General features: G+C 35.4%; 1 protein-coding gene across 1 annotated transcript in view; it reads right to left on the reverse strand.

Moving 5' to 3' along the window:
- Positions 1-14,354: 14,354 nt before the first annotated feature.
- Positions 14,355-21,710, reverse strand: part of CFAP299 (cilia and flagella associated protein 299) — a 495,839-nt gene continuing 488,483 nt past the window's right edge. The window contains exon 6 of the mRNA XM_051965852.1: positions 14,355-14,542. Coding sequence (XP_051821812.1) covers positions 14,447-14,542 — 96 coding nt within the window. The 3' untranslated portion in view covers positions 14,355-14,446. The remainder of the gene's footprint in view (positions 14,543-21,710) is intronic.

Raw genomic sequence — 21,710 nt, forward strand, 5'->3', positions numbered from 1 at the left:
CTTGTTTCTTCCCTCTCTCCTTCCCTTCCTCATTTCTTCCATCTTTCCATCTTTTCTTCCTTCCTCCCTTTCTCCCTTCCATTCTTCTATTCTCTCTTCTTCTCTTCCTCCCTCCATCCCCCATCCCTCTTTCCATCCTCATCCCTCCCTTCTTTCCTCTCTTCTTTCCCTTCTTTCTTTCCATCCCTCTTTCCATCCTCATCCCTCCCTTCTTTCCTCTCTTCTTTCCCTTCTTTCTTTCCTTTTTTTCCTCCCTCCTTCCCCTTTTCCCTCCTTTTTTTCCTCCTTTGCTCCCTTCCACTCTCCCTCTCATCCTTCTTCTCTCCCTTCCTTTCTTTTTCTCTTTCTTCTTCCCTCCTTCCTTTTCTTCCTTCCACCTTTCTTTCCTTCTCTCTTTTCCTCCCTCTCTCCATCCCTCCTTCCCTCCCTCCCTTTCTCCTTTCCTTCCTCCCTTTCTTCCTTCCTCCCTTCCTTCCTCTCTTCCTTTCTCCCTCTCTTCCTTCCTCCCTTCCTCCCTTCTTCCTTCCCTCTCTAACTTCCTTCTTCCATCTTACCTCCCTTCTTTCCTTCCTTTCTTCCTTCCTTTCAGTGCTTCAGATAACTCTCCAAGGTCCTAATTTGCAGATTTCCTATTTTAATATGTATTCATGGAGATTATTTTCCTCCTTTTCTCTAACCAATGAAATCAGATGTTCAAAACAAAAAGCCATGGGAAAAATATTGTATATTGTCAATGTAGCCAGTTGATGAAGCAAATAAAATTGGTCCACCAGAGGGAACACTGGTGTCATTTGAAAAATACCTTGGCTAGAGCTCTGCTCCTTCACCTCTCCTGAGAAGACCCTGTGAGAGGATAAAAGGCTCTACAGCTCTGGGCTGCCATTAACAGGAGAAGATCCAAAACTGATGGTACTTGGAAGAAGGCTTCTAGCAACTTGGTGCTTTCTGTCTTCCTCTGTCTTCATCCATTTCTCTTAATTACTACTGTGTGTGTGTGTGTCCTCCTGGACACATTGCCCAGCTGTTCTTGTCCCTAGAACTTCCCCTGCAAGGCTAATAAACCATTGTGATGAAGGGCATTCCAGTGTTTCCTTTTTCTGGCAGAACCCTAACCTATGGAGGTGAGTTTAGCTAGCTCAGGACAAGGGATTACTAGAGACAACCTCCTTTCCTTCTCCTGACTCCAAACTAGTTCAGTAAAGAAGAGAATCAGCTACACCCAGAGAGAGAACTATGGGAAATGAGTGTGGACCACAACATAGCATTTCCTCTCCTTTCTGTTATTTTTTGCTTGCATTTTTGTTTTCCTTCTCAGGCTATTTTTACATTCTTTCTAGATTTGATCTTTCTTGAGCAGCAAGAAAACTGTATAAATATATTGTATTTAACATATACTTTATTGGACTACCTGACATCTAGAGGAGGGGGTAGGGGGGAAGGAGGGGAAAAGTAGGCTTTGCAAGGGTCAATGTTGAAAAACTACCCATGCATGTGTTTTGTAAATAAAAAGCTATTTAAAAAAAACTCTTCACAACATACTTCTGACTGACCTCTTCAGCCTTTCCCACACTTTCAAACTAGCCTTCTTCTCCTAATTTACACCTGGCACTCCATCTCTCATTTTGTGCTTTGTCATTGGCTAACTTTCATGTCTGGGAGACTCCCTTTTTTTCTCTGATTTGTTCACTTCATTAACTTCATTTTTCACTCAAACATTACCTATGAAACTTTTTGTGACTTCCCAACTACTAGTGACTTCCCTCCAAACTTTGTGCTTAGTTTTTTATTGATAGTTTCCTTGTATTCCTTCTTCCGACCTCCATGTGGATGACATTTTGTTCTTTGAACAAGATGGATAAGAAATCAACTAACTAAACAATTTTGTGATTATTTATTGTATACTTTCATGTGAATTTATCTTTCTGAGAAGATATAAACTCCTTGAGAGTAGAGATTTTCCTTTTATCTTTGCAACCCTGGTGCATGGCACATGGAAGCTGCCTAGTGATTGCTTGTTGATTGGTTGTGGCTCTGTTCTTACTACTTTTCCAGCTCTAGCATTATGTACTTCATCATTTGTCTTTCCTGAATTTCTGAAGGAAACTGGACTTCAGGAACTTCCTCCTTTCCACCAAATATATCCTCTCTCCAGAACTGCCATCTCTGAGTTTGAGAGTAGAGATGCTATTCCTAGAGAAGTACAAGAGCAGGTCTTTGATAATTTCTGTATGAATGTCCCTTTGCATCCCAATTCTGATACCTTTTAAAAGCCAGTTCAAACAACTTCATTCACAATAGTGTAACTGAATCAAATCATTCCTCCAAGTGAGATAATCACTACTGAAGTAGTGTTCATACTGTTCCAGTCCCAAACAAGGGTTTCAACTCATTTAACCTCATCAAATCTCCTAACCATTCCTGATAAACTCTGTCCATTAAATGCTCAACTCTGCTTTTAAAATTCTATTGTGATTTTTTATGATCAGCTATCAAATTTCAGTATAAATATAATGTTGAATTTTATATTTTTCAAAGTTTCAGTATATGTGTGTGAATATACATATACATTACATATTTTTCCCTTTCCCCTCTCTTTCTTTTCTTCTCCCTCCTCTACAACACTTGAAAATATCCATTTTTTTCCAAAGCTTGAAAATCAAGATATTAAGAGTTTGCTTTAAAAAATGGTAACAGCTGAGATATACACATCTGCATTTAATTCTAGGGTTTAGCCACCTCCTTCTGGCTCTTTGCCTATGCTGTTCTGCCATCTCTCATTGAAATTCAACTGAATTTAAAAGAACAACAGGATGAACATTGTATTGGGCAACTGGGAGAGTTCCACTCTTGTGTAGTCTTGAATTATTCACTAATAGTTAGCATTACAATTAGAAAATGAGGAAGATCAGAAAAATTAGGGCACTATTGAAGGATGTGTGGCTTTTACTTGTGTAAAAATAGAATCAAATGAAAAAGAAAACTTGGCCATTTTCTGATATTACTCCCTACCCCTCAGCAACAAAAATTAAGCGGGAAGGAAGGACCCAGAGTTTATTATCTGTTCTTCAGAAAATATTTTACCTTTACTTTTTGAATACTACATAGTTCTGTTCTATTCTGAATTGTTCATGGATGTCAAATGGCCAAACTCTTCTTATCTATGGAATGTTGCTAGTTAGATTTTCTGCTTTATTTTAGTTTGCTAATTCAATATATTTAATAGGGGTCCTGACTGTTGGAGTTCAAATGTTGGAGTTCTTGTTTTTCTCAAAACACAGCCCGTTTAGCTTAGAGCCCTCCGAATGTCTCCAAATCCAAAGGTTTTGTCCTTCAGCCTCTGCCTCTGCTTTCTTCAGCCTCCAGCCAGCACAAAGATGGAATGAATCTTTTGTCTCCTTCACTTGGGGTTCGGCTAGCTTTCTGGTGAGTCTTTCAGACCAGCTTGGTCTCATTGGGGGAGGTGCAGATGCCCAGCCACCTACCACAGTGGCGTGAGATGAAGATGAAACTGGTTGTCCGCTGAACTCTCGACTCGTAGCTTCTTCCTCTGAAAACTCTTCTTCTGCCACCAGCCAGCCAAGTGGAAAATATTCCTTCTTGCCTCGGAGAGAGGGCTTCTGGTGTAATTCCGCTGAAATCTCTCAAAGTGCTCTGTGTCTGCACCAGAGTGCTCCTCTCCAATCTAGCTGAACTCTCTTCTGCCACCAAATGGAAAACATTCTGGAATGAATCACTCTTCACTGGCTTATATATGACTCTTCTGAGAGAATGGGATTATGGGTTTTCTCCCATAGTGCTTTCTGACCCTAAGAGCTTCAAGGGAGGTGTGAATTCAGATATCTCATACTAAATCCTGAAATTTCCCAAACGTGTAAACTCCAATGAGTAAAGGTGTGAATACAAGCATTGCATCAATTAGTTCTACTTAGTACCTTGTTTCAGATTCTGGCCCAAAACATCTTCTTGTAAGATCAGATCAATAATCTATCAACTCTAATGAATTAGTAGTTTGTAAAGATTCCAATATCTCCCCCTTTCTTTTGTTTTAGAACATAGGATGGTCATGACCTCCCTGACTTTTCAAGGAGGTGAGAACCCCCAAAACGGTGATCATACCTTCCCTGACACCTCAGGAAGGGAGATGAAAACACCAAAGGAAATAGAAGTCAAATCAGATTAGCGGGTTTCTGAAGGGGCTCACTTGAAACAGGTACACATAAATCCATCAATATGGGCCAGAACTTTGAAACAGATATACATGGTATACATAAATCCATCAATATGGGAGGCATTACACATAATTTACATAAGCACACAGCAATATAACACAGGCTAGTAATAATGTAACAAATAACATGAGTCAACCTGAGAATTTACACATGTCCATAAGTCCTAGAAATAGTCCAAAAGAAATCCATTGTCCATTAGTTCATGTGCCAGGAATCCAATAGTTCCTGTAAGCTCTGAAGTACTGCAAAAGTCTCATCAACAATTTTTCATCTCAAGGAATCCAATGATTCTTGCTGGTTTTTCAAGAACTAAAACAGTCTCATCTTGTGTTAGGAAATCCAATGATTCCTGAAGATTTTAAAGGTCCTTTTAACAGTCTCATTGTCAGCCATGCTCTTTCAGTGTCAGATGCTTCTTAAATCTTTGAAGTTTTTCTCTTTTTCATTTCATCTCAGGAAATCCAATGATTGTTGCTAGTGTTTCAGGAACTGAAAGCTGAAGATTTTAAAGTTCTTTTGCTTCCCAATTCCAGAAGTATTTCACTGAAATTCTGTGTGTGTGTGTGTGTGTGTGGTGTGTGTGTGTGTGTGTGAGAGAGAGAGAGAGAGAGAGAGAGAGAGAGAGAGAGAGAGAGAGCCAGCCAGGGACTTATTTTCCCCTACCAAGCCTACCTGGGGGATTCTGTCTACAAGAAAACTTTTGCAATAATTGCTGATTTCTTCTTTTCTGAGAATTTATGATTTCCATGTGAATAGACTTCAGGCTTTCAATCTTAAGATGCCTATTGTTTTAGGTACCAACTGCTATCATTTTAAACCATCTCTGGCCTTATCTTTTACACTTTTGTGAGTTTTGCCTCAAATTCGCTATATAAGTAGTAGTTAAATTTAGTTTTCAGATTAAAGCTGTGGTGGAGTTAAGTCTTTCCCACTTCTGCTCTCCCTCCCTCTCCCCCAATTGCTAGTAGCTATTTACTTTTGATGAAGGCATTTAGATCAATTTCCTGTGCAGCTTTTTCTAATTTTGATATTGTATCACAAAAATAATTTGGCACACTCATTCTTAGAACTCATCTACTAGGATGGCTGTGAATCCCATTGGCATCTTCTTTGCCATTTGAAATTTCAAATATTTTGCTATGGTTATTTTATCTCCAAAGGGAATTTAATATTCTCATTCTGGAAATTACATTTTTTTCCTCCTTCCAAAGGTGGCATTTTTTTAAAGCACAGATAATTTTATTTCTTTACTTAATACATCCTGGAATTGTTTCCAGGCAATATTTCAGAAGGCCCCTAGATATTTTTTATATTAATTTAATTTTTTGGAGATGTACTGAACACATATAGACTAGCTTGGTTTCATTCCCTAGCTGATGCTACCATGAAAACACTATTAGGAGATTTATCTATTCCTGAACCTTACTGAACATGAGTATCTCAAGCAAGTTTTGAATGCTGCTGTATGCTGAATTTTTTAGTATGTATTTCATGAAAAGTCATTGATACAGTTTTAATGATTTGAGTTGATTACTAATGCCTTGATATTATACTGCTTAAACACAATAAAATAAACTCATAAAGCAATATTGCTGTAATACTACATATTTATTACTTGAATATTTCTACATTGATATTGACACAACTTGAAAAAAATAGGAACCAAGTTTCCTTTATGCACAATGGATATATGAACACACATTCATGCATACTTTCATGTGTCATTAATGTACAATTACACACTATACAAACACAAATGCATATATATGTATATATAAATATATGCACAATATATTTCTTTAGCACTTACCTAACAGCATTCCTTGCTTTTCATTTGCAAATAAGGATATATAGGTTATGCATGTGCTATCATGTAAAACATAATTCCATATCAGTCAAAAGGAAAAAAAAAACTCTACAAAAAAGAATAAAGTAAATGAAAAAAGTATGCTTCAATCTTCATTCAGAGTCCATTAGTTCTTTATTTGACTTTGGATAGCGTTTTTCTTCCTGAGTCCTTTGTATTTGTTTTAGATCATTGTGTTGCTAAGAATTGAGTCATTTGTAGTTGATTATCACACAGTGTTACTGTGTACAATGCTTTTTCTTGATTCTGCTGATTTACCTTTGTATCAGTTCCTATGTGTCCTTCAGGTTTTTCTGAAATCTGCCCGTTCATCATTTCTAATTGCCCAATAGTATTCCTATTCGTATCCATATACCACAGCTTGTTTAGCCATTCCCTAATTGATGGGCATCCCTTCAGTTTCCAATATTTTGCCACCATTAAAAGGGCTGCCATAAATATTTGTGTACATGTAACTGCTTTTTAAAAAAATAATCTCTTTGGGACATAGACCTAGGAGTGGTATTATTAAATCAAAGGTTATTTGTAGTTTGGTTGCCCTTTGGACATAGTTCTAAATTGCTCTTCAGAATGATTGAATCAGTTCACAACTCCCCCTACAGTACTAATGTAATGTAGCATCCCAATTTTCCCATATTCTAACATTTATTTTCCATTTTTTGTCCTATTGGCCAATCTGATAGGTGTGAGATGATATGAGTTGTTTTAATTTGCATTTCTCTAATCAAAAGTTAGAACACTTCTGCATATGCTTATAAAAACTGATTTCTTCATCTTAAAATTGCCTGATCATATCCTTTGATCATTTATCAGATGGAGAATGGGGAGAATGCCTTGTATTCTTATACATTTGATTCAGTTTCTAGTATATGTGAAGCCTGTCCTAGAGACATTTGTAAAGATTGTTTCACAGATCTCTGCTTTTCTTTTAATCTTAGTGGCATTGGTTTTGTTTGCAAAAAACCTTTTTTAATTTAACATCATCAAAATTATGTATTTTACAATTTGTAATGTTATCTCATTTGATCATGAACCTGTGACTCATCTAACTTCTCTAAGAATCTGGATGCTATGATAATATTTGGTGCATATACATTTAGTATTGATGTTACTTGTCTATCATATCTTTTGGTAAGATGTAATTTTTTTTCCTGATCTCTTTTAAAAATTAGCTCTATTTTTGCTTTTTCTTTGTCTGAAATCAATTGCTACTCACTTTTTTTTAAACTCCAGCTGAAACTTAGTAGATTCTGCTTCACCTCTTTACCTTTACTTGCTGTGCATCTCTCTACTTCAAATGTAAACAATATATTAGGATTCTGGTTTTTTATTCATTTTGCTATCCATTTCTTTTTTATGGGAGAATTCCCATTCACACTCACAATTATGATTACTGTATATTTCTCTACATCTTATTTTTCCTCGTTTGTTCTCTGTCCCTCCTTTAACCCTTTTCCTTCTTGACTGTTTTGCTTCTGACTACTGCCTTCTCCAGTCTGCCTTCTCTTCTCTGTCCTTTACTTAATTGTCTTCCCTTCTACTTTCCTGTGAGGTAAGATAGATTTTTATATTCAACTAATGGTGTATATTATTCTCTCTTTGAGCCAATACTGAAGAGAGTAAGGTTCAAGTAATGTCCATTTCCCCCTCTACTATAATAGATTTTTCATGTTTATGTGAAATAATTCTATTCTATCCCTCCCTTTCTTCTACATTCAGTGCCCTCTTACAACTTAATATTTTTTTAGGCCATTCCCTCGAATTCACTTTCTATCCATTTTTTTCTATGTATATTTCTTCTGGCTGTACTATTGGTAGTATAATTTTTTAAGAATTACAAGTATCATCTTCCCATGTATGGATGTAAAGGCTTCTATCGATCTTGATATTAGAGATCAAATTTTTTGTTTTATTTCTGGTTTTCTCCTTATGAAATTTGAAATTCTTCTGTTTCATTGTTATGTGTAATTTCAAGAATCAGTGGGTGATTCTTGTAGTCCTAGCTCCTTTGTCTTCTGAAATATATTCCATGACCTCTGAGCTTTTAATGTTGTAGTTGCTTAGTCCTATGTAATCGTGATTGTAGTTCCAAGAAAACTTTTTTTTTCCCCTGGATACTTGAATTATGTAATTTGGTTATAAGGTTCCATAATGTTTTTATTTTGGTATTTCTTTCCTGAGGTAATTAGTGGATTTTTTCAATGCCTATTTTATCCTTTGATTCCAGAATTTCAGAACAGTTTTCCTTGATAATTAAAAAAAAAATTTAATAGCTTTTTATTTACAAGTTACATGCACGGGTAATTTTACAGCATTGACAATTGCCAAACCTTTTGTTCCAATTTTTCCCCTCCTTCCCCCTCCCCCCTCTCCTAGATGGCAGGATGACCAATACATGTTAAATATATTAGAGGATAAATTAAATACAAAATATACATGTCCAAACCATTATTTTGCTGTACAAAAAGAATCGGACTTCGAAATATTGTACAGTTAGCCTGTGAAGGAAATAAAAAATGCAGGTGGGCAAAAATATAGGGATTGGGAATTCGATGTAATGGTTCTTAGTCATCTCCCAGATTTCTTTCGCTGGGCATAGCTGGTTCAGGTCATTACTGCTCCATTAGAATGGATTTGGTTCATCTCATTGCTGAAGATGGCCAGGTCCATCAGAATTGATCCTTGATAATTTCTTGAAAAATGTTGTTCAGGTCCTCCTTTAGATTATGGCTTTCAGGTGATTCAATGATTCATTTTTTTCCCCCTGATCTATTCTCTATTCGGTTATTTTTTCTATGAGATATTTAAAATTTTCTATTTTTTTCATTTTTTTGAATGTTTTTTAAATTCTTGCTGCCTCATAAGAGTTATTAGTTTCCATTGCCCAATTTTATGTTTTCTATTGTTAGCTTTTGTATTTATTTTTCCATTTGGCCCATTCTACTTTTTAATCAGTTTTCTTTTCCTAAACTGTTGACTCATAATTCATAATTCTCTTGCATCATTCTCATTTCTTTCCCCAATTTTTCTTATATTTTTCTGCTCCTTTTGAGCTCATTCATGAGTTCGGGTCTTGATTTCACTTGTGTTTTTTTGGCATTTTCTCATTTTTTTTTTCAGCTGAGGCAGTTGGGGTTAAGTGACTTGCTCAGGATCACACAGCTAGTAAGTGTTAAATGTCTGAGACCAGATTTAAACTCAGGTCCTCCTGACTTCAGGACTGCCATCTACTTGCCTCCTCCATATTTCTTTTGACATTGTTGCCCTTTTCTTTGTGTCTTGATCTTCTCTGTCACCATAATAACTTTCTATGACAGATTTTTTTTTTTTTTTTTTTTTTGCTCTTTTTGTGTCTTACTCCTTTCTGGAAGGTGTGCTGTCTCAGACTTCTTGTGCTGGGGGTTGTAGGCTCTGGCAACTTACCTTGTACTGCCTGGATGCAGCCCTGAGGCCCACTCTTGTCTGGTCCTGTACTTGAGAGATGAGGTGGGGGGCTGATGGCTGTTGGGTCTGGCAGTTTACCTGGTACAGACTTGGGGTCCTAGTGCTGGTATCTGGCATATGTTGTATTAGTGGGTGTTCTGCATTTCCCCAGAGCTACTGTGACGCATCTAATGGTCTGATTGCTATAGGGTACCTCTTTTCCTGGATGCTATGCTTAAATCATTTGATGATTCCTGGAGTAGAAGTCTGTCTCTTTCCCTATGTCAAAGCAGATGGGGGCTCTGGTCTTAGCCTGCTGCACTGAACTAGGGCTCAGAGTCTCCCACTGATTTGCTAAGTGGGGCTTACTACTGACTAGCTGGAATGCTAAGTGAGACAGATCTTTTTTTACTGATCATCCAAGCTTCTTGGGCTAAAAGAGTACTTTACTTTCTCATTTTGATAATTCTGTTCCAGGATTTGGGGTGCTATTTTGTAACTGTTTAAAAGGTAAACATGGGAGAATTATGATTTCCTGCTTACTCTACCATCTTCTCTCCTGGAAGTCAAGTTTTTAACATTTTCTAAAAGAATTGACAAAAAGAGGACTTTTACAGAGAAAAAGTCTTTTCCCTGAGAAAGTCACCATATAGACAAAAGCTCTAGACTGTGTACGCCATGGAATAATGCTCTCTGGGCAAAGAGGAGTTGGAATCCAACTCCAAAGCACTTTGTCCAAGCTTCCACAGCAAAGTGCCTTACAATTTTCGCTTGATTTTCATTACAGACCTCTGATGTAGGTACTAAATTTTATATATTAGGAAGTTGAGGCTTTACAATACTAAGTGACATTTATTCATTGTTAGAGCTAGTAAAATATTTGAGGAAGACAAGGATTCTGGGAAATAAAAAGTAGAAAACATTAAAATAACATTACTAATATTAAAATACAATGAATAAAATATTAGCAAAGTGGTAACAAATATTCAAAAAGTATCAGTTACGACTAGGATGAATTTATAACAGAAGTGCAGAAAAGGCTCTGCACTAGAAAAGATAGCATCTGAAAGAGACAATTTCTGGGCAGTATCTAGAGAAAACTCCATGTCTAATAGAAGTAAATATAGAACAAGTATGTCCAGTGGAACAGGGAATAATAATTGTAAAAGTAGCTTTATGATCAAGGCATGGGCCCAGGTGTCAAACATTTCTTACATGTGTACTTTTAATCTATGACTTTGTTTTGAATTTTGCGTCTGGCTCACTAAGTTTATTTTTTTCATTTAGTTTTTTAAATTTAAATTTATTTTTTTATTTTAATATATTATTATAAATTGTATTTTAGTGGTGGCTCTTGTGCCATAGTGTTAGGTGTACAGATTTAGAGAATAAAGAGCAACTGCTTTCTGTGTATCCTTGGGGAAACCATTCCCCAATATTTATTTAATAAATAGGTCACAAATGTGACCTTGGCCCTTAAATTTATTTTTTTATCTTTTCCCTTCAACATTCATTTGCATAATACACAAAATAATTTTGTGGTTGAAATTTTGGGTGTGGACTGAAACTCAAAAAGCTCATGGTAACTTATAGAGGCAGTCTCTCAATGGATGCTTTCTCATTGCAGTTTATTAAAATTTTTGAGCCCTTTAAATCCTAATTCAAAGAGTTTGAAAACTACACTGGGCATATACAAAAAGTAGAAGCAAATTTACCTCTTGCTCTTCTCTTATTGCCTCTCAGATAAAGGTTCCAGATATATCTGACCAGCAGAAAGAATGGGACCAAGGAGAATCACAAAACTAAAGCCAACGGAAATCACCAGCAAGCAATGCCCATGCTCCTGCCAGGGAATACATATGTAGAGGGATAACCACGTGAGAAGGAAAATGATGTTATGGCCAGCAGACATCTGTGGTGACCCTGAGGCAATGCAGCTCAGCTGTTCTGTATGCATGTGCTCTTCCAAATTATATGTTCTGGCACACAGAAATCAATCACTAGATCACAAGCAGTTACTAAGTGTTTATCTCATACTAAATATTGTGCTATTGAGACAAAAAATAAGACTGTGTCTGTCCTCAGAGAGCTTACTAAGATCTGGAAGATGATGTAACATGCTCCCATATAGATAAATTAATGTCTACCAAAGGAATGCAAAATGATTTCAGGGGTGGGGAATTAATAGTTGTGTGAGTCAGCATTTGAACTGAACCTTGGCTGGAGCTAGGGAGTTCCCAGAGGCAAAGATAAGGACTTGAAAGAGCATTTGAGGCACAAAGGAGATAGATACAGGAGATACAACAGCATTGGCTAGAATGGATATGTGGAAGGTAGTAATATGTTATCTCATGGAAAGATAAACATGGATGTTTGTACTTTATCCTAGAGGCCATAGGGAACCTCTGAAGTGTCTTTAGCAGAGAAATGATGAGGGTGGGTTTTCCAGATAGGATTATCATTTTGACAGCGAGCTACAAGGAGGATGGAAAAAGAGGGGGAAGTCTGGCTACAGAGACAATGAGAAGGGTATTGCAATAATCCAGAAGTGAGGGGCACTTTGACCTGAGCACAGAAAAATGACCAGATTCAAGATTGTGGAGGTAGATTATTCCCTAGTGGTGTGCTCTCTTGTCTCTGATGGTGGATTTGTGGAAGTGTGTTCCCCAGGTCAGACCTATGATTCAAGAATACCAATCTGATAGCTAAATTTATATTTAGTCAGTAAGCACTTCAGATGTTGGGCACTGTGCTAGGTACTGGGCATATGAATAAAAGGAAAATGAAAGACAGTCCCTACTCTTTGGAAGAGTAGGGACTGTCTTTCATTTTCCTTTTATTCATATGGGAAGGTACAGAGAATTCTGTGGAGAAGCAGCATATACAGTGAATAAAAGGCAGAATGAAGTAATGAGTGGACAGGGCAATTGAATGGGAGTCAAGAAGGCTCAGAGATCAATCTGGGGCAGGGCATTAAAGATTGCCTCAATTTCCTGATCTATAAAATGAAGGGTTTTGCACTTGATGGCTTCTGTGGGCTTTTTTCGGGTATAAATTTATAATCCTATAGATTTGGCTGTAATGTAGGATACAGAAAAAAGTGCATTAACTGAAAACATAGACTAAGGTATTAAGGTCATGAAGAGTCTTAAATGTCCTGTTAAAAGCACCTGATTGTTTCAAGAAGTCATTAGGCAGAATCTGTTGTGGAGAATATCCTATAGTGATTCATGGTACTGATTTAGTGGCCATCCACGTAAACTCTTAATCATCTATCATATTGAGGCATCAAATACAAACAGTGCTAAGATATTAGAAATTAATCTTTTGAAACTTATAACTTTGAAACTGTCACTGAGGATATAAAAATAATTCAACCTCACCATTAAAGAATTCCACAAAAACCTCTTTCTTTTACATTTTAAATTTTGCCTTCATGTTACATTTTCATCATCCCAAGGTTAATGCCAGAAATGATAATTGCAGATAAATATATCTGTACTATGGACTCATACCAAAATTATGTAATTGTCAAAGACAGCAACAGAGTGAAAAACTTTTTCACATATACTATGCATTCATTTTTGGACTGATAGTTATTGCTTATTTTGAGTATAGGATAAGAAAGGCACCCTTAGCTAGATGCCCACAGCCACTTCCTTAGGTAATTTTCCTCTACAAACATTGAAGAGTACATATTGAGGGTTGGGAATACGGTCTCTTATAAAGCCTTTCCAACTTTTTCACTTTTCCATCAGTGGTCTCCTCCCTCCACTCTGGCCACAACAACACAGCACAATCTCAGGTGCCAAAGTCAATCACAAGGAATGTTTTGTCAACCTTAGCTTGGTTCACTATGATCAGGATCTTAACTGTCTTTACTTATATCCCATTCCCAAGTCTTCACTATTTCATTCCTTTCAAGCCAATAAGTTCCTTTGCTAGTTTACTCTTTAACCCATTGAGTACCGTTTTGGTTAATTAGATTAAATAAGGTTAAATAAAACTGCTATCCTTGTAGGCATCTGAACCTTTATCCTAATGGTGTCTTTGATCCTGGGAATAGTCTTTCTTTCGTTAGCATTCTCCTGCTCTCAGTCTACAACATCCTGCCTGTCTAAACCTTCCTCCCTGATCAGTTACTTTCTTCTTTTTTGCCTGAATCATCAGTTCCTCAAAATGTCACTAGGTTTCATCCCCATGTTGTTCCTCAGCATCGCTAAATGCTATGAAGTTCCCATCTGCCAGTTATAGGATCATGTTTAAAATATTAATTTGACAATCATGTCTTGAGATGTTATAGGTTCATATAGGCAGAACTAAAAGGGAACATAAAGTCAATTATGTCAACTCTTTCCCTTTACAGAGAAGGATACAACAACTCAGAGAGGTTAAACAATTTGCCCAGGATCATAGAGGCAGAACCATTGCTGTACTGTTCTTTTTAAATAGAGAATTAAGTGACTTAATGCCCCATATTTACATGATTTAATTCAAGAAATACATAAGCTAGAGTAGATCTTGTATCATATAAGTATTTTAAAATCTTTTCATATTTCTTTCAGAGATTTCTGCTATGTGGAATAAAGTTGCATTCCACTCCTTTTGTTACTAATAGAAATTTACACAATTCTTATGTGCTAACAAAGATCCCAAGCTTAGAAATGTCATAAATTATTGCATCTTTGAAACATCAATGATTTTACTCATGTGAGCTGTATCATTCAATATGACTTCCTTGTTCATGAAAGGACTTTTGTAGTGTAGGAAAAAAACCTCAAAATGAGATTGTAAAAGTTACCCTTGTATTCATCAAAAGGCAGTCAAGAGAGAGATCTCTTCAAATGTCTTTATTTGCCTCATAGCTACAAGTCTTGTGATTTAAACTTATTGCAAGGAAACAGAAAATGACCCAGTATGTTGATGTTTAAGTCTTTCTTCGAGAAACATGGTCATAGATGACAACTTGCAGGTAGAGGTCCGTTTGGATAGGAGTCCTGGTAGTGTTATCCCCTGGGTGAACCTGAAACACAAATCATATAAGTCATAAGTACTCAAATAATATTTCCCCTCATTTAATTGTTAAATCTTATAGAGAAATCAACAATTTATGATTTTAGAGACATTGCAATCATTTTCCTTTAGAAGCTTTTTGGCAGGGAGGATTGACAATATAGATGTTGAGATTGTGACTTGCAACTCAAGATGCCCCCCATAACATGATGAGATAATGGGATAGGATTTCACAGCAGCCAGTACAGTTATTTCAGAAAAAATAAGGCAGTTTAGTAATTTTTAAAGGACTTTTAAAGCTTCTATTATAAGGGTGGAAGATCAGGAAAAAGGAGTTGCTAGGTAGAGAAAAGCATCGATTATTGCTTGTGCTGGGCTGAGATGAAAAAAAGATACTGGAAGAGAAATGAGAAATAGTCAAGCAAAAAAGATGATATCCTTAGGTAGATAAGAGTCTCAGACAAAGTATGTACTTTACAGTTACAACCACAGAATTAGATGAATTAGGACAATGAATGCCACCTTGTGGCTACCTATCTTGTATGTGAAAATTCCCCATTAAAGATGAGCACAATTATTGCTACTCCACAAAACCCCCCCAGCATCTTGAGTGCTACAACTGCAACTCTAAAAAGTGAAAGAAAATTATTGTTCTATTCATGATCTCATGGACCACACTGTCCAGGAGGTTTCTTGACAAAGACACTGTAGTGTTTTGCCATTTGCCCTTTTCTAGTGGATTAAGACAAATGAGGTTAAGCTAGTAAGTTTTTGGCACTGGATTTTAACTCTGGTCTTCCTGACTCCAGGCTCAGAGCTGCATCCACTGAGCCACTGAGCTGCCCCTTCAGCATTCACACCTATTATTTGGAAATATTAAGAGAATGTAGTGGCATATTGCTGAAGCATCATCATTTATAATAGGGGCTCTTACTCCCTTCCTCCCTTTTTTGTCATAGATCCCTTTGGCAATTATACTAGTAAAGATCTGGACTTCTCAGAATAATGGTTTTAGATGCATAAAATAAAATACAGTATTATAAGGAAAAAGTTATACTGAAAATTACAATGAAATATCATCAAAACAGATAAAGCAGATTGTAATATAGGAATATGGCAAGTAGTGAGCCAAAAACACTAGTCATTTCAAGTAGTGATAAATGTATAAAATATAATATATTTCAAAGTATCAGCAATGATTGTAATATGATATGAACATTGTAACAGTCACAAGAATTGCTTACACTACTGTTTGTTGCCTATATTCATAATTAAGAAAAATGCTAAATTTTAGTTGGAGGTTAGTGGAAATAAAGCTGTAATAAGGATATATATTTTTCTCAGCCAAGCTCATGGGCCCCTGAAAATCCAGTTACACTCAGCTCAAGAGTGTGTGGAACTTAAGACCCACTGATTTAGAGATATCCACAGGCATATAGTTACATGTAACTATATGTGGTTTTGTTTTAGGTATTTTACTAATGAAAATAAGTCTTGATCTTCTAAAAACTTAAAATTTAAGATGGTCATATACAGAGGGCTTAAGATTATCCTATTAACATTCTATCCATGGTCAGTTGTCAGAATTTCTCCTTGTCCCTGACTGTCCTGAGTTCATTTATTTTCTTGATTGTGTAATAGATTGAAGAGCAATATCTCTTTTGAAGCAGACACAGTCTAAACGTATATATTAGGATAGTGAATGAAGCTGAATCTTTTGATAGGCTGGTATCAGGACATATTCTTCTTCTTCTTCTTTTTTTTTTTAATAACTTTTTATTGACAGAACCCATGCCAGGGTAATTTTTTACAGCATTATCCCTTGCACTCATTTCTGTTCCGATTTTTCCCCTCCCTCCCTCCCTTCACCCCCTTCCCCCAGATGGCAAGCAATCCTTTACATGTTAAATAGGTTACAGTATATCCTGGATACAATATATGTGTGCAGAAGCGAACAGTTTTCTTGCTGCACAGGGAGAATTGGATTCAGAAGGTATAAATAACGCGAGAAGAAAAACAAAAGTGCAAGCAGTTTATATTCATTTCCCAGTGTTCTTTCTTTGGGTGTAGCTGCTTCTGCAGGACATATTCTTTTAAAATAGGAGCTGCTAGATGGGACAATGGATAGAATCTGGACTGGAGTCAGTAAGTAAGATTCATCTTCCTCAGCTTAAATCTAGTCTCAGACACTTAACTAGCTTTGTGACACTGATCAAGTCACTTTACTTTGTTTGCCTCAGTTTCTTGATCTGTAAAATGAACTGAAGAAAGAAATGACAAACCATTTCAACATCTTTGCCAAGAAAACCTTAAGAACTAGATACAAATGAAAAACAACTTTAAAAAATTAGATAAAACAAAGATTCTTCTAGGTTTTCAGAGTCATGCGCTTTAGTCATCTTTTATTTATTTCTATGGCAGAAACATACTTTGTTCTCAATAATTCCTTCTGATCAACACTTGATATTTAACTTCTATCCTAAAGTCTCTCCTTGAAGTTAGGCTGATTTTGTTATTGATTGTACTATGTATGAGAGACAGGAAAATAAGTGAGTAGAGCTGAAATATCTCTAACTCCTATGTTTTTGCCTTTAATCTTCAGTAGAGTTCTCATGTCTATTAGTTTATATTTTGTAGAGCTATTTTTACTAATTAAAAAAACAGTATCTTTTCTTGGTTATCTTTGTTTACATTAAAAACATATAGGCAATTTTCCCCTCTAGACTAGTTAAACATTTATGTACACAGAGATTGACATCCATATGTAATTGAATATACAAATTTATTTTTCCCTTTCAATACATAATATAAATTAGATTAAAACAGAAGAGGGGTGAAGACATACTATTGCATATGAAGATATGCTTTGTAATGAAATGATTATACCAGATAGACAGGAGAAAGCATGGTTAAAATTATTTTGGGAAAAGACCGAAGGAAACAATTTTGTGATTGGAGTATATCACAAACTACCTGGAGAGTAAAAGAAAAATAGGAAAGGAGTTTACTAAAATAGATTACAAGCCTGGACTAACACTAAGACATGGTAATGCTTGGCAAACACTGAAGAGTAAAGTTCACTTCTCATTTTCATGCCAATAATCAATAAAATGTAGGAATTTACATAATTAGCAAATCTTGGTGAAGTAGGTATAAAATATTGTCAAGCAATCCTTCATAAAGTAATGCATTGAAAACTTGTTGACTGATGTGAAAAATGAGTCGAAAATAGAAACCTTTTTTCAATTTGTTATCGATAATATATTTTAACTAAAAGGAATTAAAATCAGTGGCCTTTAAAAAATGCAACCAAATACACAAATTTGGAATTTTTAACCAGTGATCTCATATTGTTTTAGGATGTGAATAGTTTTCTTTTTTCTATTTTTCATGGATACCATTCACAGGCAACTGTGGTTCATGAAAATAATTTCCCAGAATTCCCTATTGTAGAGCTCTTTTATTTAAATCAGAGACATTTATTTTCTTTCAGTGGAGTCAGTTAAAAGGCACATATATTTTAACTTTGGGCCTAAATTAGTATTTTTTGTTTATTTAGTATTTAATTTTTTCCCAGTTATAAGTAAGAACAATTTTTAATGTGTGTTTTTAAAACTTTGAGTTCCAGAGTCTCTATCTTCCTCTTCCCTGTTGAGAATTAAGCCATTTCCTCCCCGCATTGAGAATGCAAGCAGTTTAATATTCAATAATTCAATATGCAAGGCTATACATATGTGATCATGCAAGACCACACATAATAATCATGTTTTGAAAGAAAATAGGCCCTCAAAAATAAAGTGAAAAAAGTATGCTTCAATTTGTATTCAGACTTCATCATATACATCCATTTTGCTTTGGGGATGGATAGCATTTTTTCATCCTAAGTCCTTCAAAGTTGTCTTGATCATTAGCTAAGTCATTTCTAACCGATCATCTTACTTTGTACAAAGTACATTTAAATTTATATTTGTTTATATATTTGTCTTTCCAGGTTTTTCTGAAAGCATCCTGCTCATCATTTCTTATATCACAATAGAATTCATCAATTTGTTCAGCCATTCCCATTCTCTCAATTTCCAATTCTTTGCTACAAATAGTTTTTGAACATATTTCCCTTTTTTTTTTAAATCTCTTTTGGGATATAGACCATATAAATGGTTTTATACATGATTTTACAGTTCTTTGGGCATAGTTCCAAATTGCTCTACAGAATGGGTGAATCAGTTTACAACTCCACTAACAGTACATTGTCTCTTTTCCATCCCCTCCACCATTTGTTACTTTTTTTTCTGTCCTATTAGTCAGTCTAATAGGTTTGTAGTAGCACTTCAAAATTGTTTCAACTTGCATTTCTCCAATCAATAGTGAGTTAGAACATCTCTTTATATGGCTATAGATAGCTAGAATTACTTCATTTGAAAACTATTCATATCTTTTGATCATTTATCCTTTAGGAAATGACTCTTATTGTGATAAATTTAACTTAGCTCTCTATGTTTGAGAAATGAACACTTTTTCAGAGCCATTTCATTTTTTTTCCATAATTACTCTTATATGTATTTCCCCCATTTAATTCTATTCTCTCTCTTCATTTTGTCCCTCATCAAAAGTGTTTTGCTTTTAACTACCCCATTTTTCTAATCTTCCTCTCTTCTATCACCTTCTCTTCCTTCTTTCAGGAGATGATCAGTGGATTCTTTCAATTTCTACTTTTCCTTCTGGTTCTAGAATATCAGGGCAGTTTTCCTTGACAATTTCTTGAAAGATGATGTCCAGGCTCTTTTTTGATCATGACTTTCAGACAGTCTTATAATTAATCCGTCCTGGATCTATCTTCAGTGAATTTTTTTGTCTCTCTTTCCATTAGGCCAATTCTGTTTTTAAGACATTGTTCTTGTCACTGGCTAGTCCATCTGGCCTAGATTATTTTTAATGGTGTTATTTTCTTTAATTTTTTTTTTTGGTGAATTTTTTTTTACCAAACTGTTGACTTGTTTTTTGTGCTTTTCTTGCATCAGTCTCATTTTTCTTCCCAAATTTTCCTCTACTTCTCTTACTTGGATTTTCAAAAAATTTTTTGAGCTCTTCCATGGCCTAAGGTCCAATTTTTCTTGGAGGCTTTGGATATAGAAATTTTGACTTTATCTTCTTCTGAATGTGTGTTTTGACCCTCCTTGACACTACAGTAACTTTTTATGGTCAGACACCTTTTTTTCTGTTTGTTCATTTTCACTTTTAATTCTACCAAAGAGTCTACTTCCTACCTTCCAGTGGAGGGCTCACTATCCCAAGCTTCAGGGTTCTGTGCTATTTTCAGAGAGACTTCCAGGGACTTGCATCTGTTTTTGTTTTGCCAAGTGAACATGATCTAAGGAGAGGTGGGTTTCCCATTTCCTTGTCTGGGGTCTGTTTTGTGAGTGGGATGAGGGATCCCATTCCACCGTGGCAGCCATCTGTGGTATGATCCTCCTTCTCCTCACCCTGGGGATACCACCCAGGGCTGCGACCCGGATCTGAATATCAGCAAAGCAATAGTCCTGCCTCAGTGCTAGCAAAGAGACTATTGTAACCTCCCCATCAGCTATTTAAGCCCCTCACCTTCTGGGCTTAGAGCTTTGAAGCTGCCACTGAGACCCATTCAGACAGAGCCTGCTCCTGGTTAGCTGGGACTGGGTTTTATGCTGGAGCAGCCTGCACTGTACTGTACTCCATTTTTACCCAAGTGTGACAAACCTTTCCTGCCAATCTTCTAACTTGTCTTGCTTGGGCTGGAAAACTGTTTCACTTGGTTTTGTTGTCCATTCTACTACTACAGAATTGTCAGAATTTGTTGGAATATATTATATAAAGGTATTTGGAGGGATTTGGGAAGAACTCAGCCTCTTTTTAATATTCCCAGTGTGGAACACAGTGTCTGGTACACAGTAGGCTCTTCATAAATGTCATTTTTAATGACATTAAAAAATTAATTTAAAAATTTAAAATTAATCATTTTAAATTTTTTTCTTTACTCTTTTTAATTAAGATTGTCTAAATTTTTATAAATTTTGTTTATATTCTCAGAGAACTCACTTCTAATTTTGCTTATCTATTATATACTTTTGGGTTTTCAATCAAACTATATTTTTTACTTTTCAAGATTTCCTTTTTATTTTTGCTTATTGTGGATTTCCTGAAGTTCTAGTTCAATTTATTAACATTCTCATTTTTATTTTGTTAGTGTGTATTTTAGGGATATATATTTTTTTCCTCTAAAAATCTAGTTTTTACCTAATAGTGATTTTTTTTTTTTTTAGAATTTCATTATTAAATCTTAAATTTGGGCTTGAGTTGTTTGCTTCTGGTCTTTGAATTCTCTTTTAATTGGGTTATGGTCAGCTATTTGCCTTAATTTAGAATTTCTCTGTATTTTTATGATTTATATTTTGTCAAGATGCCATATGGTATTCAAGAAATGTACATTATATTTTTAGTGGTTGTCTTCTGAAGGTGCCGTAAATCTTTTAGTTCCATCAATTATTCAATTCATCAATTTCCCTTTTGCTTATCTTTCCATTAGATAGGTCCAGCTCTGAGAAAAGAATATCAAAATCTATTTTTATTGTTACTATTTATGCTTTGTCCACTTAGGAAATTTTCTTTATGAATTTAAATACTATGCCAAAATTGATGCATACAAATTTAATATTCACATTGGTTCATTGTCTAGATTCTTGGGTCATTTCTATTAAGATTTATTTTTGTTCTAATAGAACGATTGCAACTTCTGTTTTAAAAAGTTAATCATAAGCATTAGTTTTTAAATATTGTCACTTATTTTCTATTTTGTATATATCAGATTTGTTTTCTTTGAGGTCAATTCAGTGTAACAATTACAGCTAAGCAAAACAAATCTATTCATTCATCAAATCCAACATATCTGGTCTAATATAATTTTTATAGTCTCTTACCTGAGTGAAGTTGTTCATTTTTAGTACTAAGTTGTTTTTAACAAGTTGTTTATTCTCCCAAGTATTTATTTTTGATCTTTCATTTCATTTATATTATAGAAAAAACCCCACCCAAATCCTTGTTTCATTTTTTTAGGAATTCCAATAGGGCATTTGGTAAATCTGTGTTTATAAATAATGTTGAATTCTCTCTCTTTCTCCCTATCTCTATTCCCTGTCCTGATATGT

Source organism: Antechinus flavipes, chromosome 6, assembly GCF_016432865.1.
Source record: "Antechinus flavipes isolate AdamAnt ecotype Samford, QLD, Australia chromosome 6, AdamAnt_v2, whole genome shotgun sequence".
Taxonomy (NCBI): domain Eukaryota; kingdom Metazoa; phylum Chordata; class Mammalia; order Dasyuromorphia; family Dasyuridae; genus Antechinus; species Antechinus flavipes.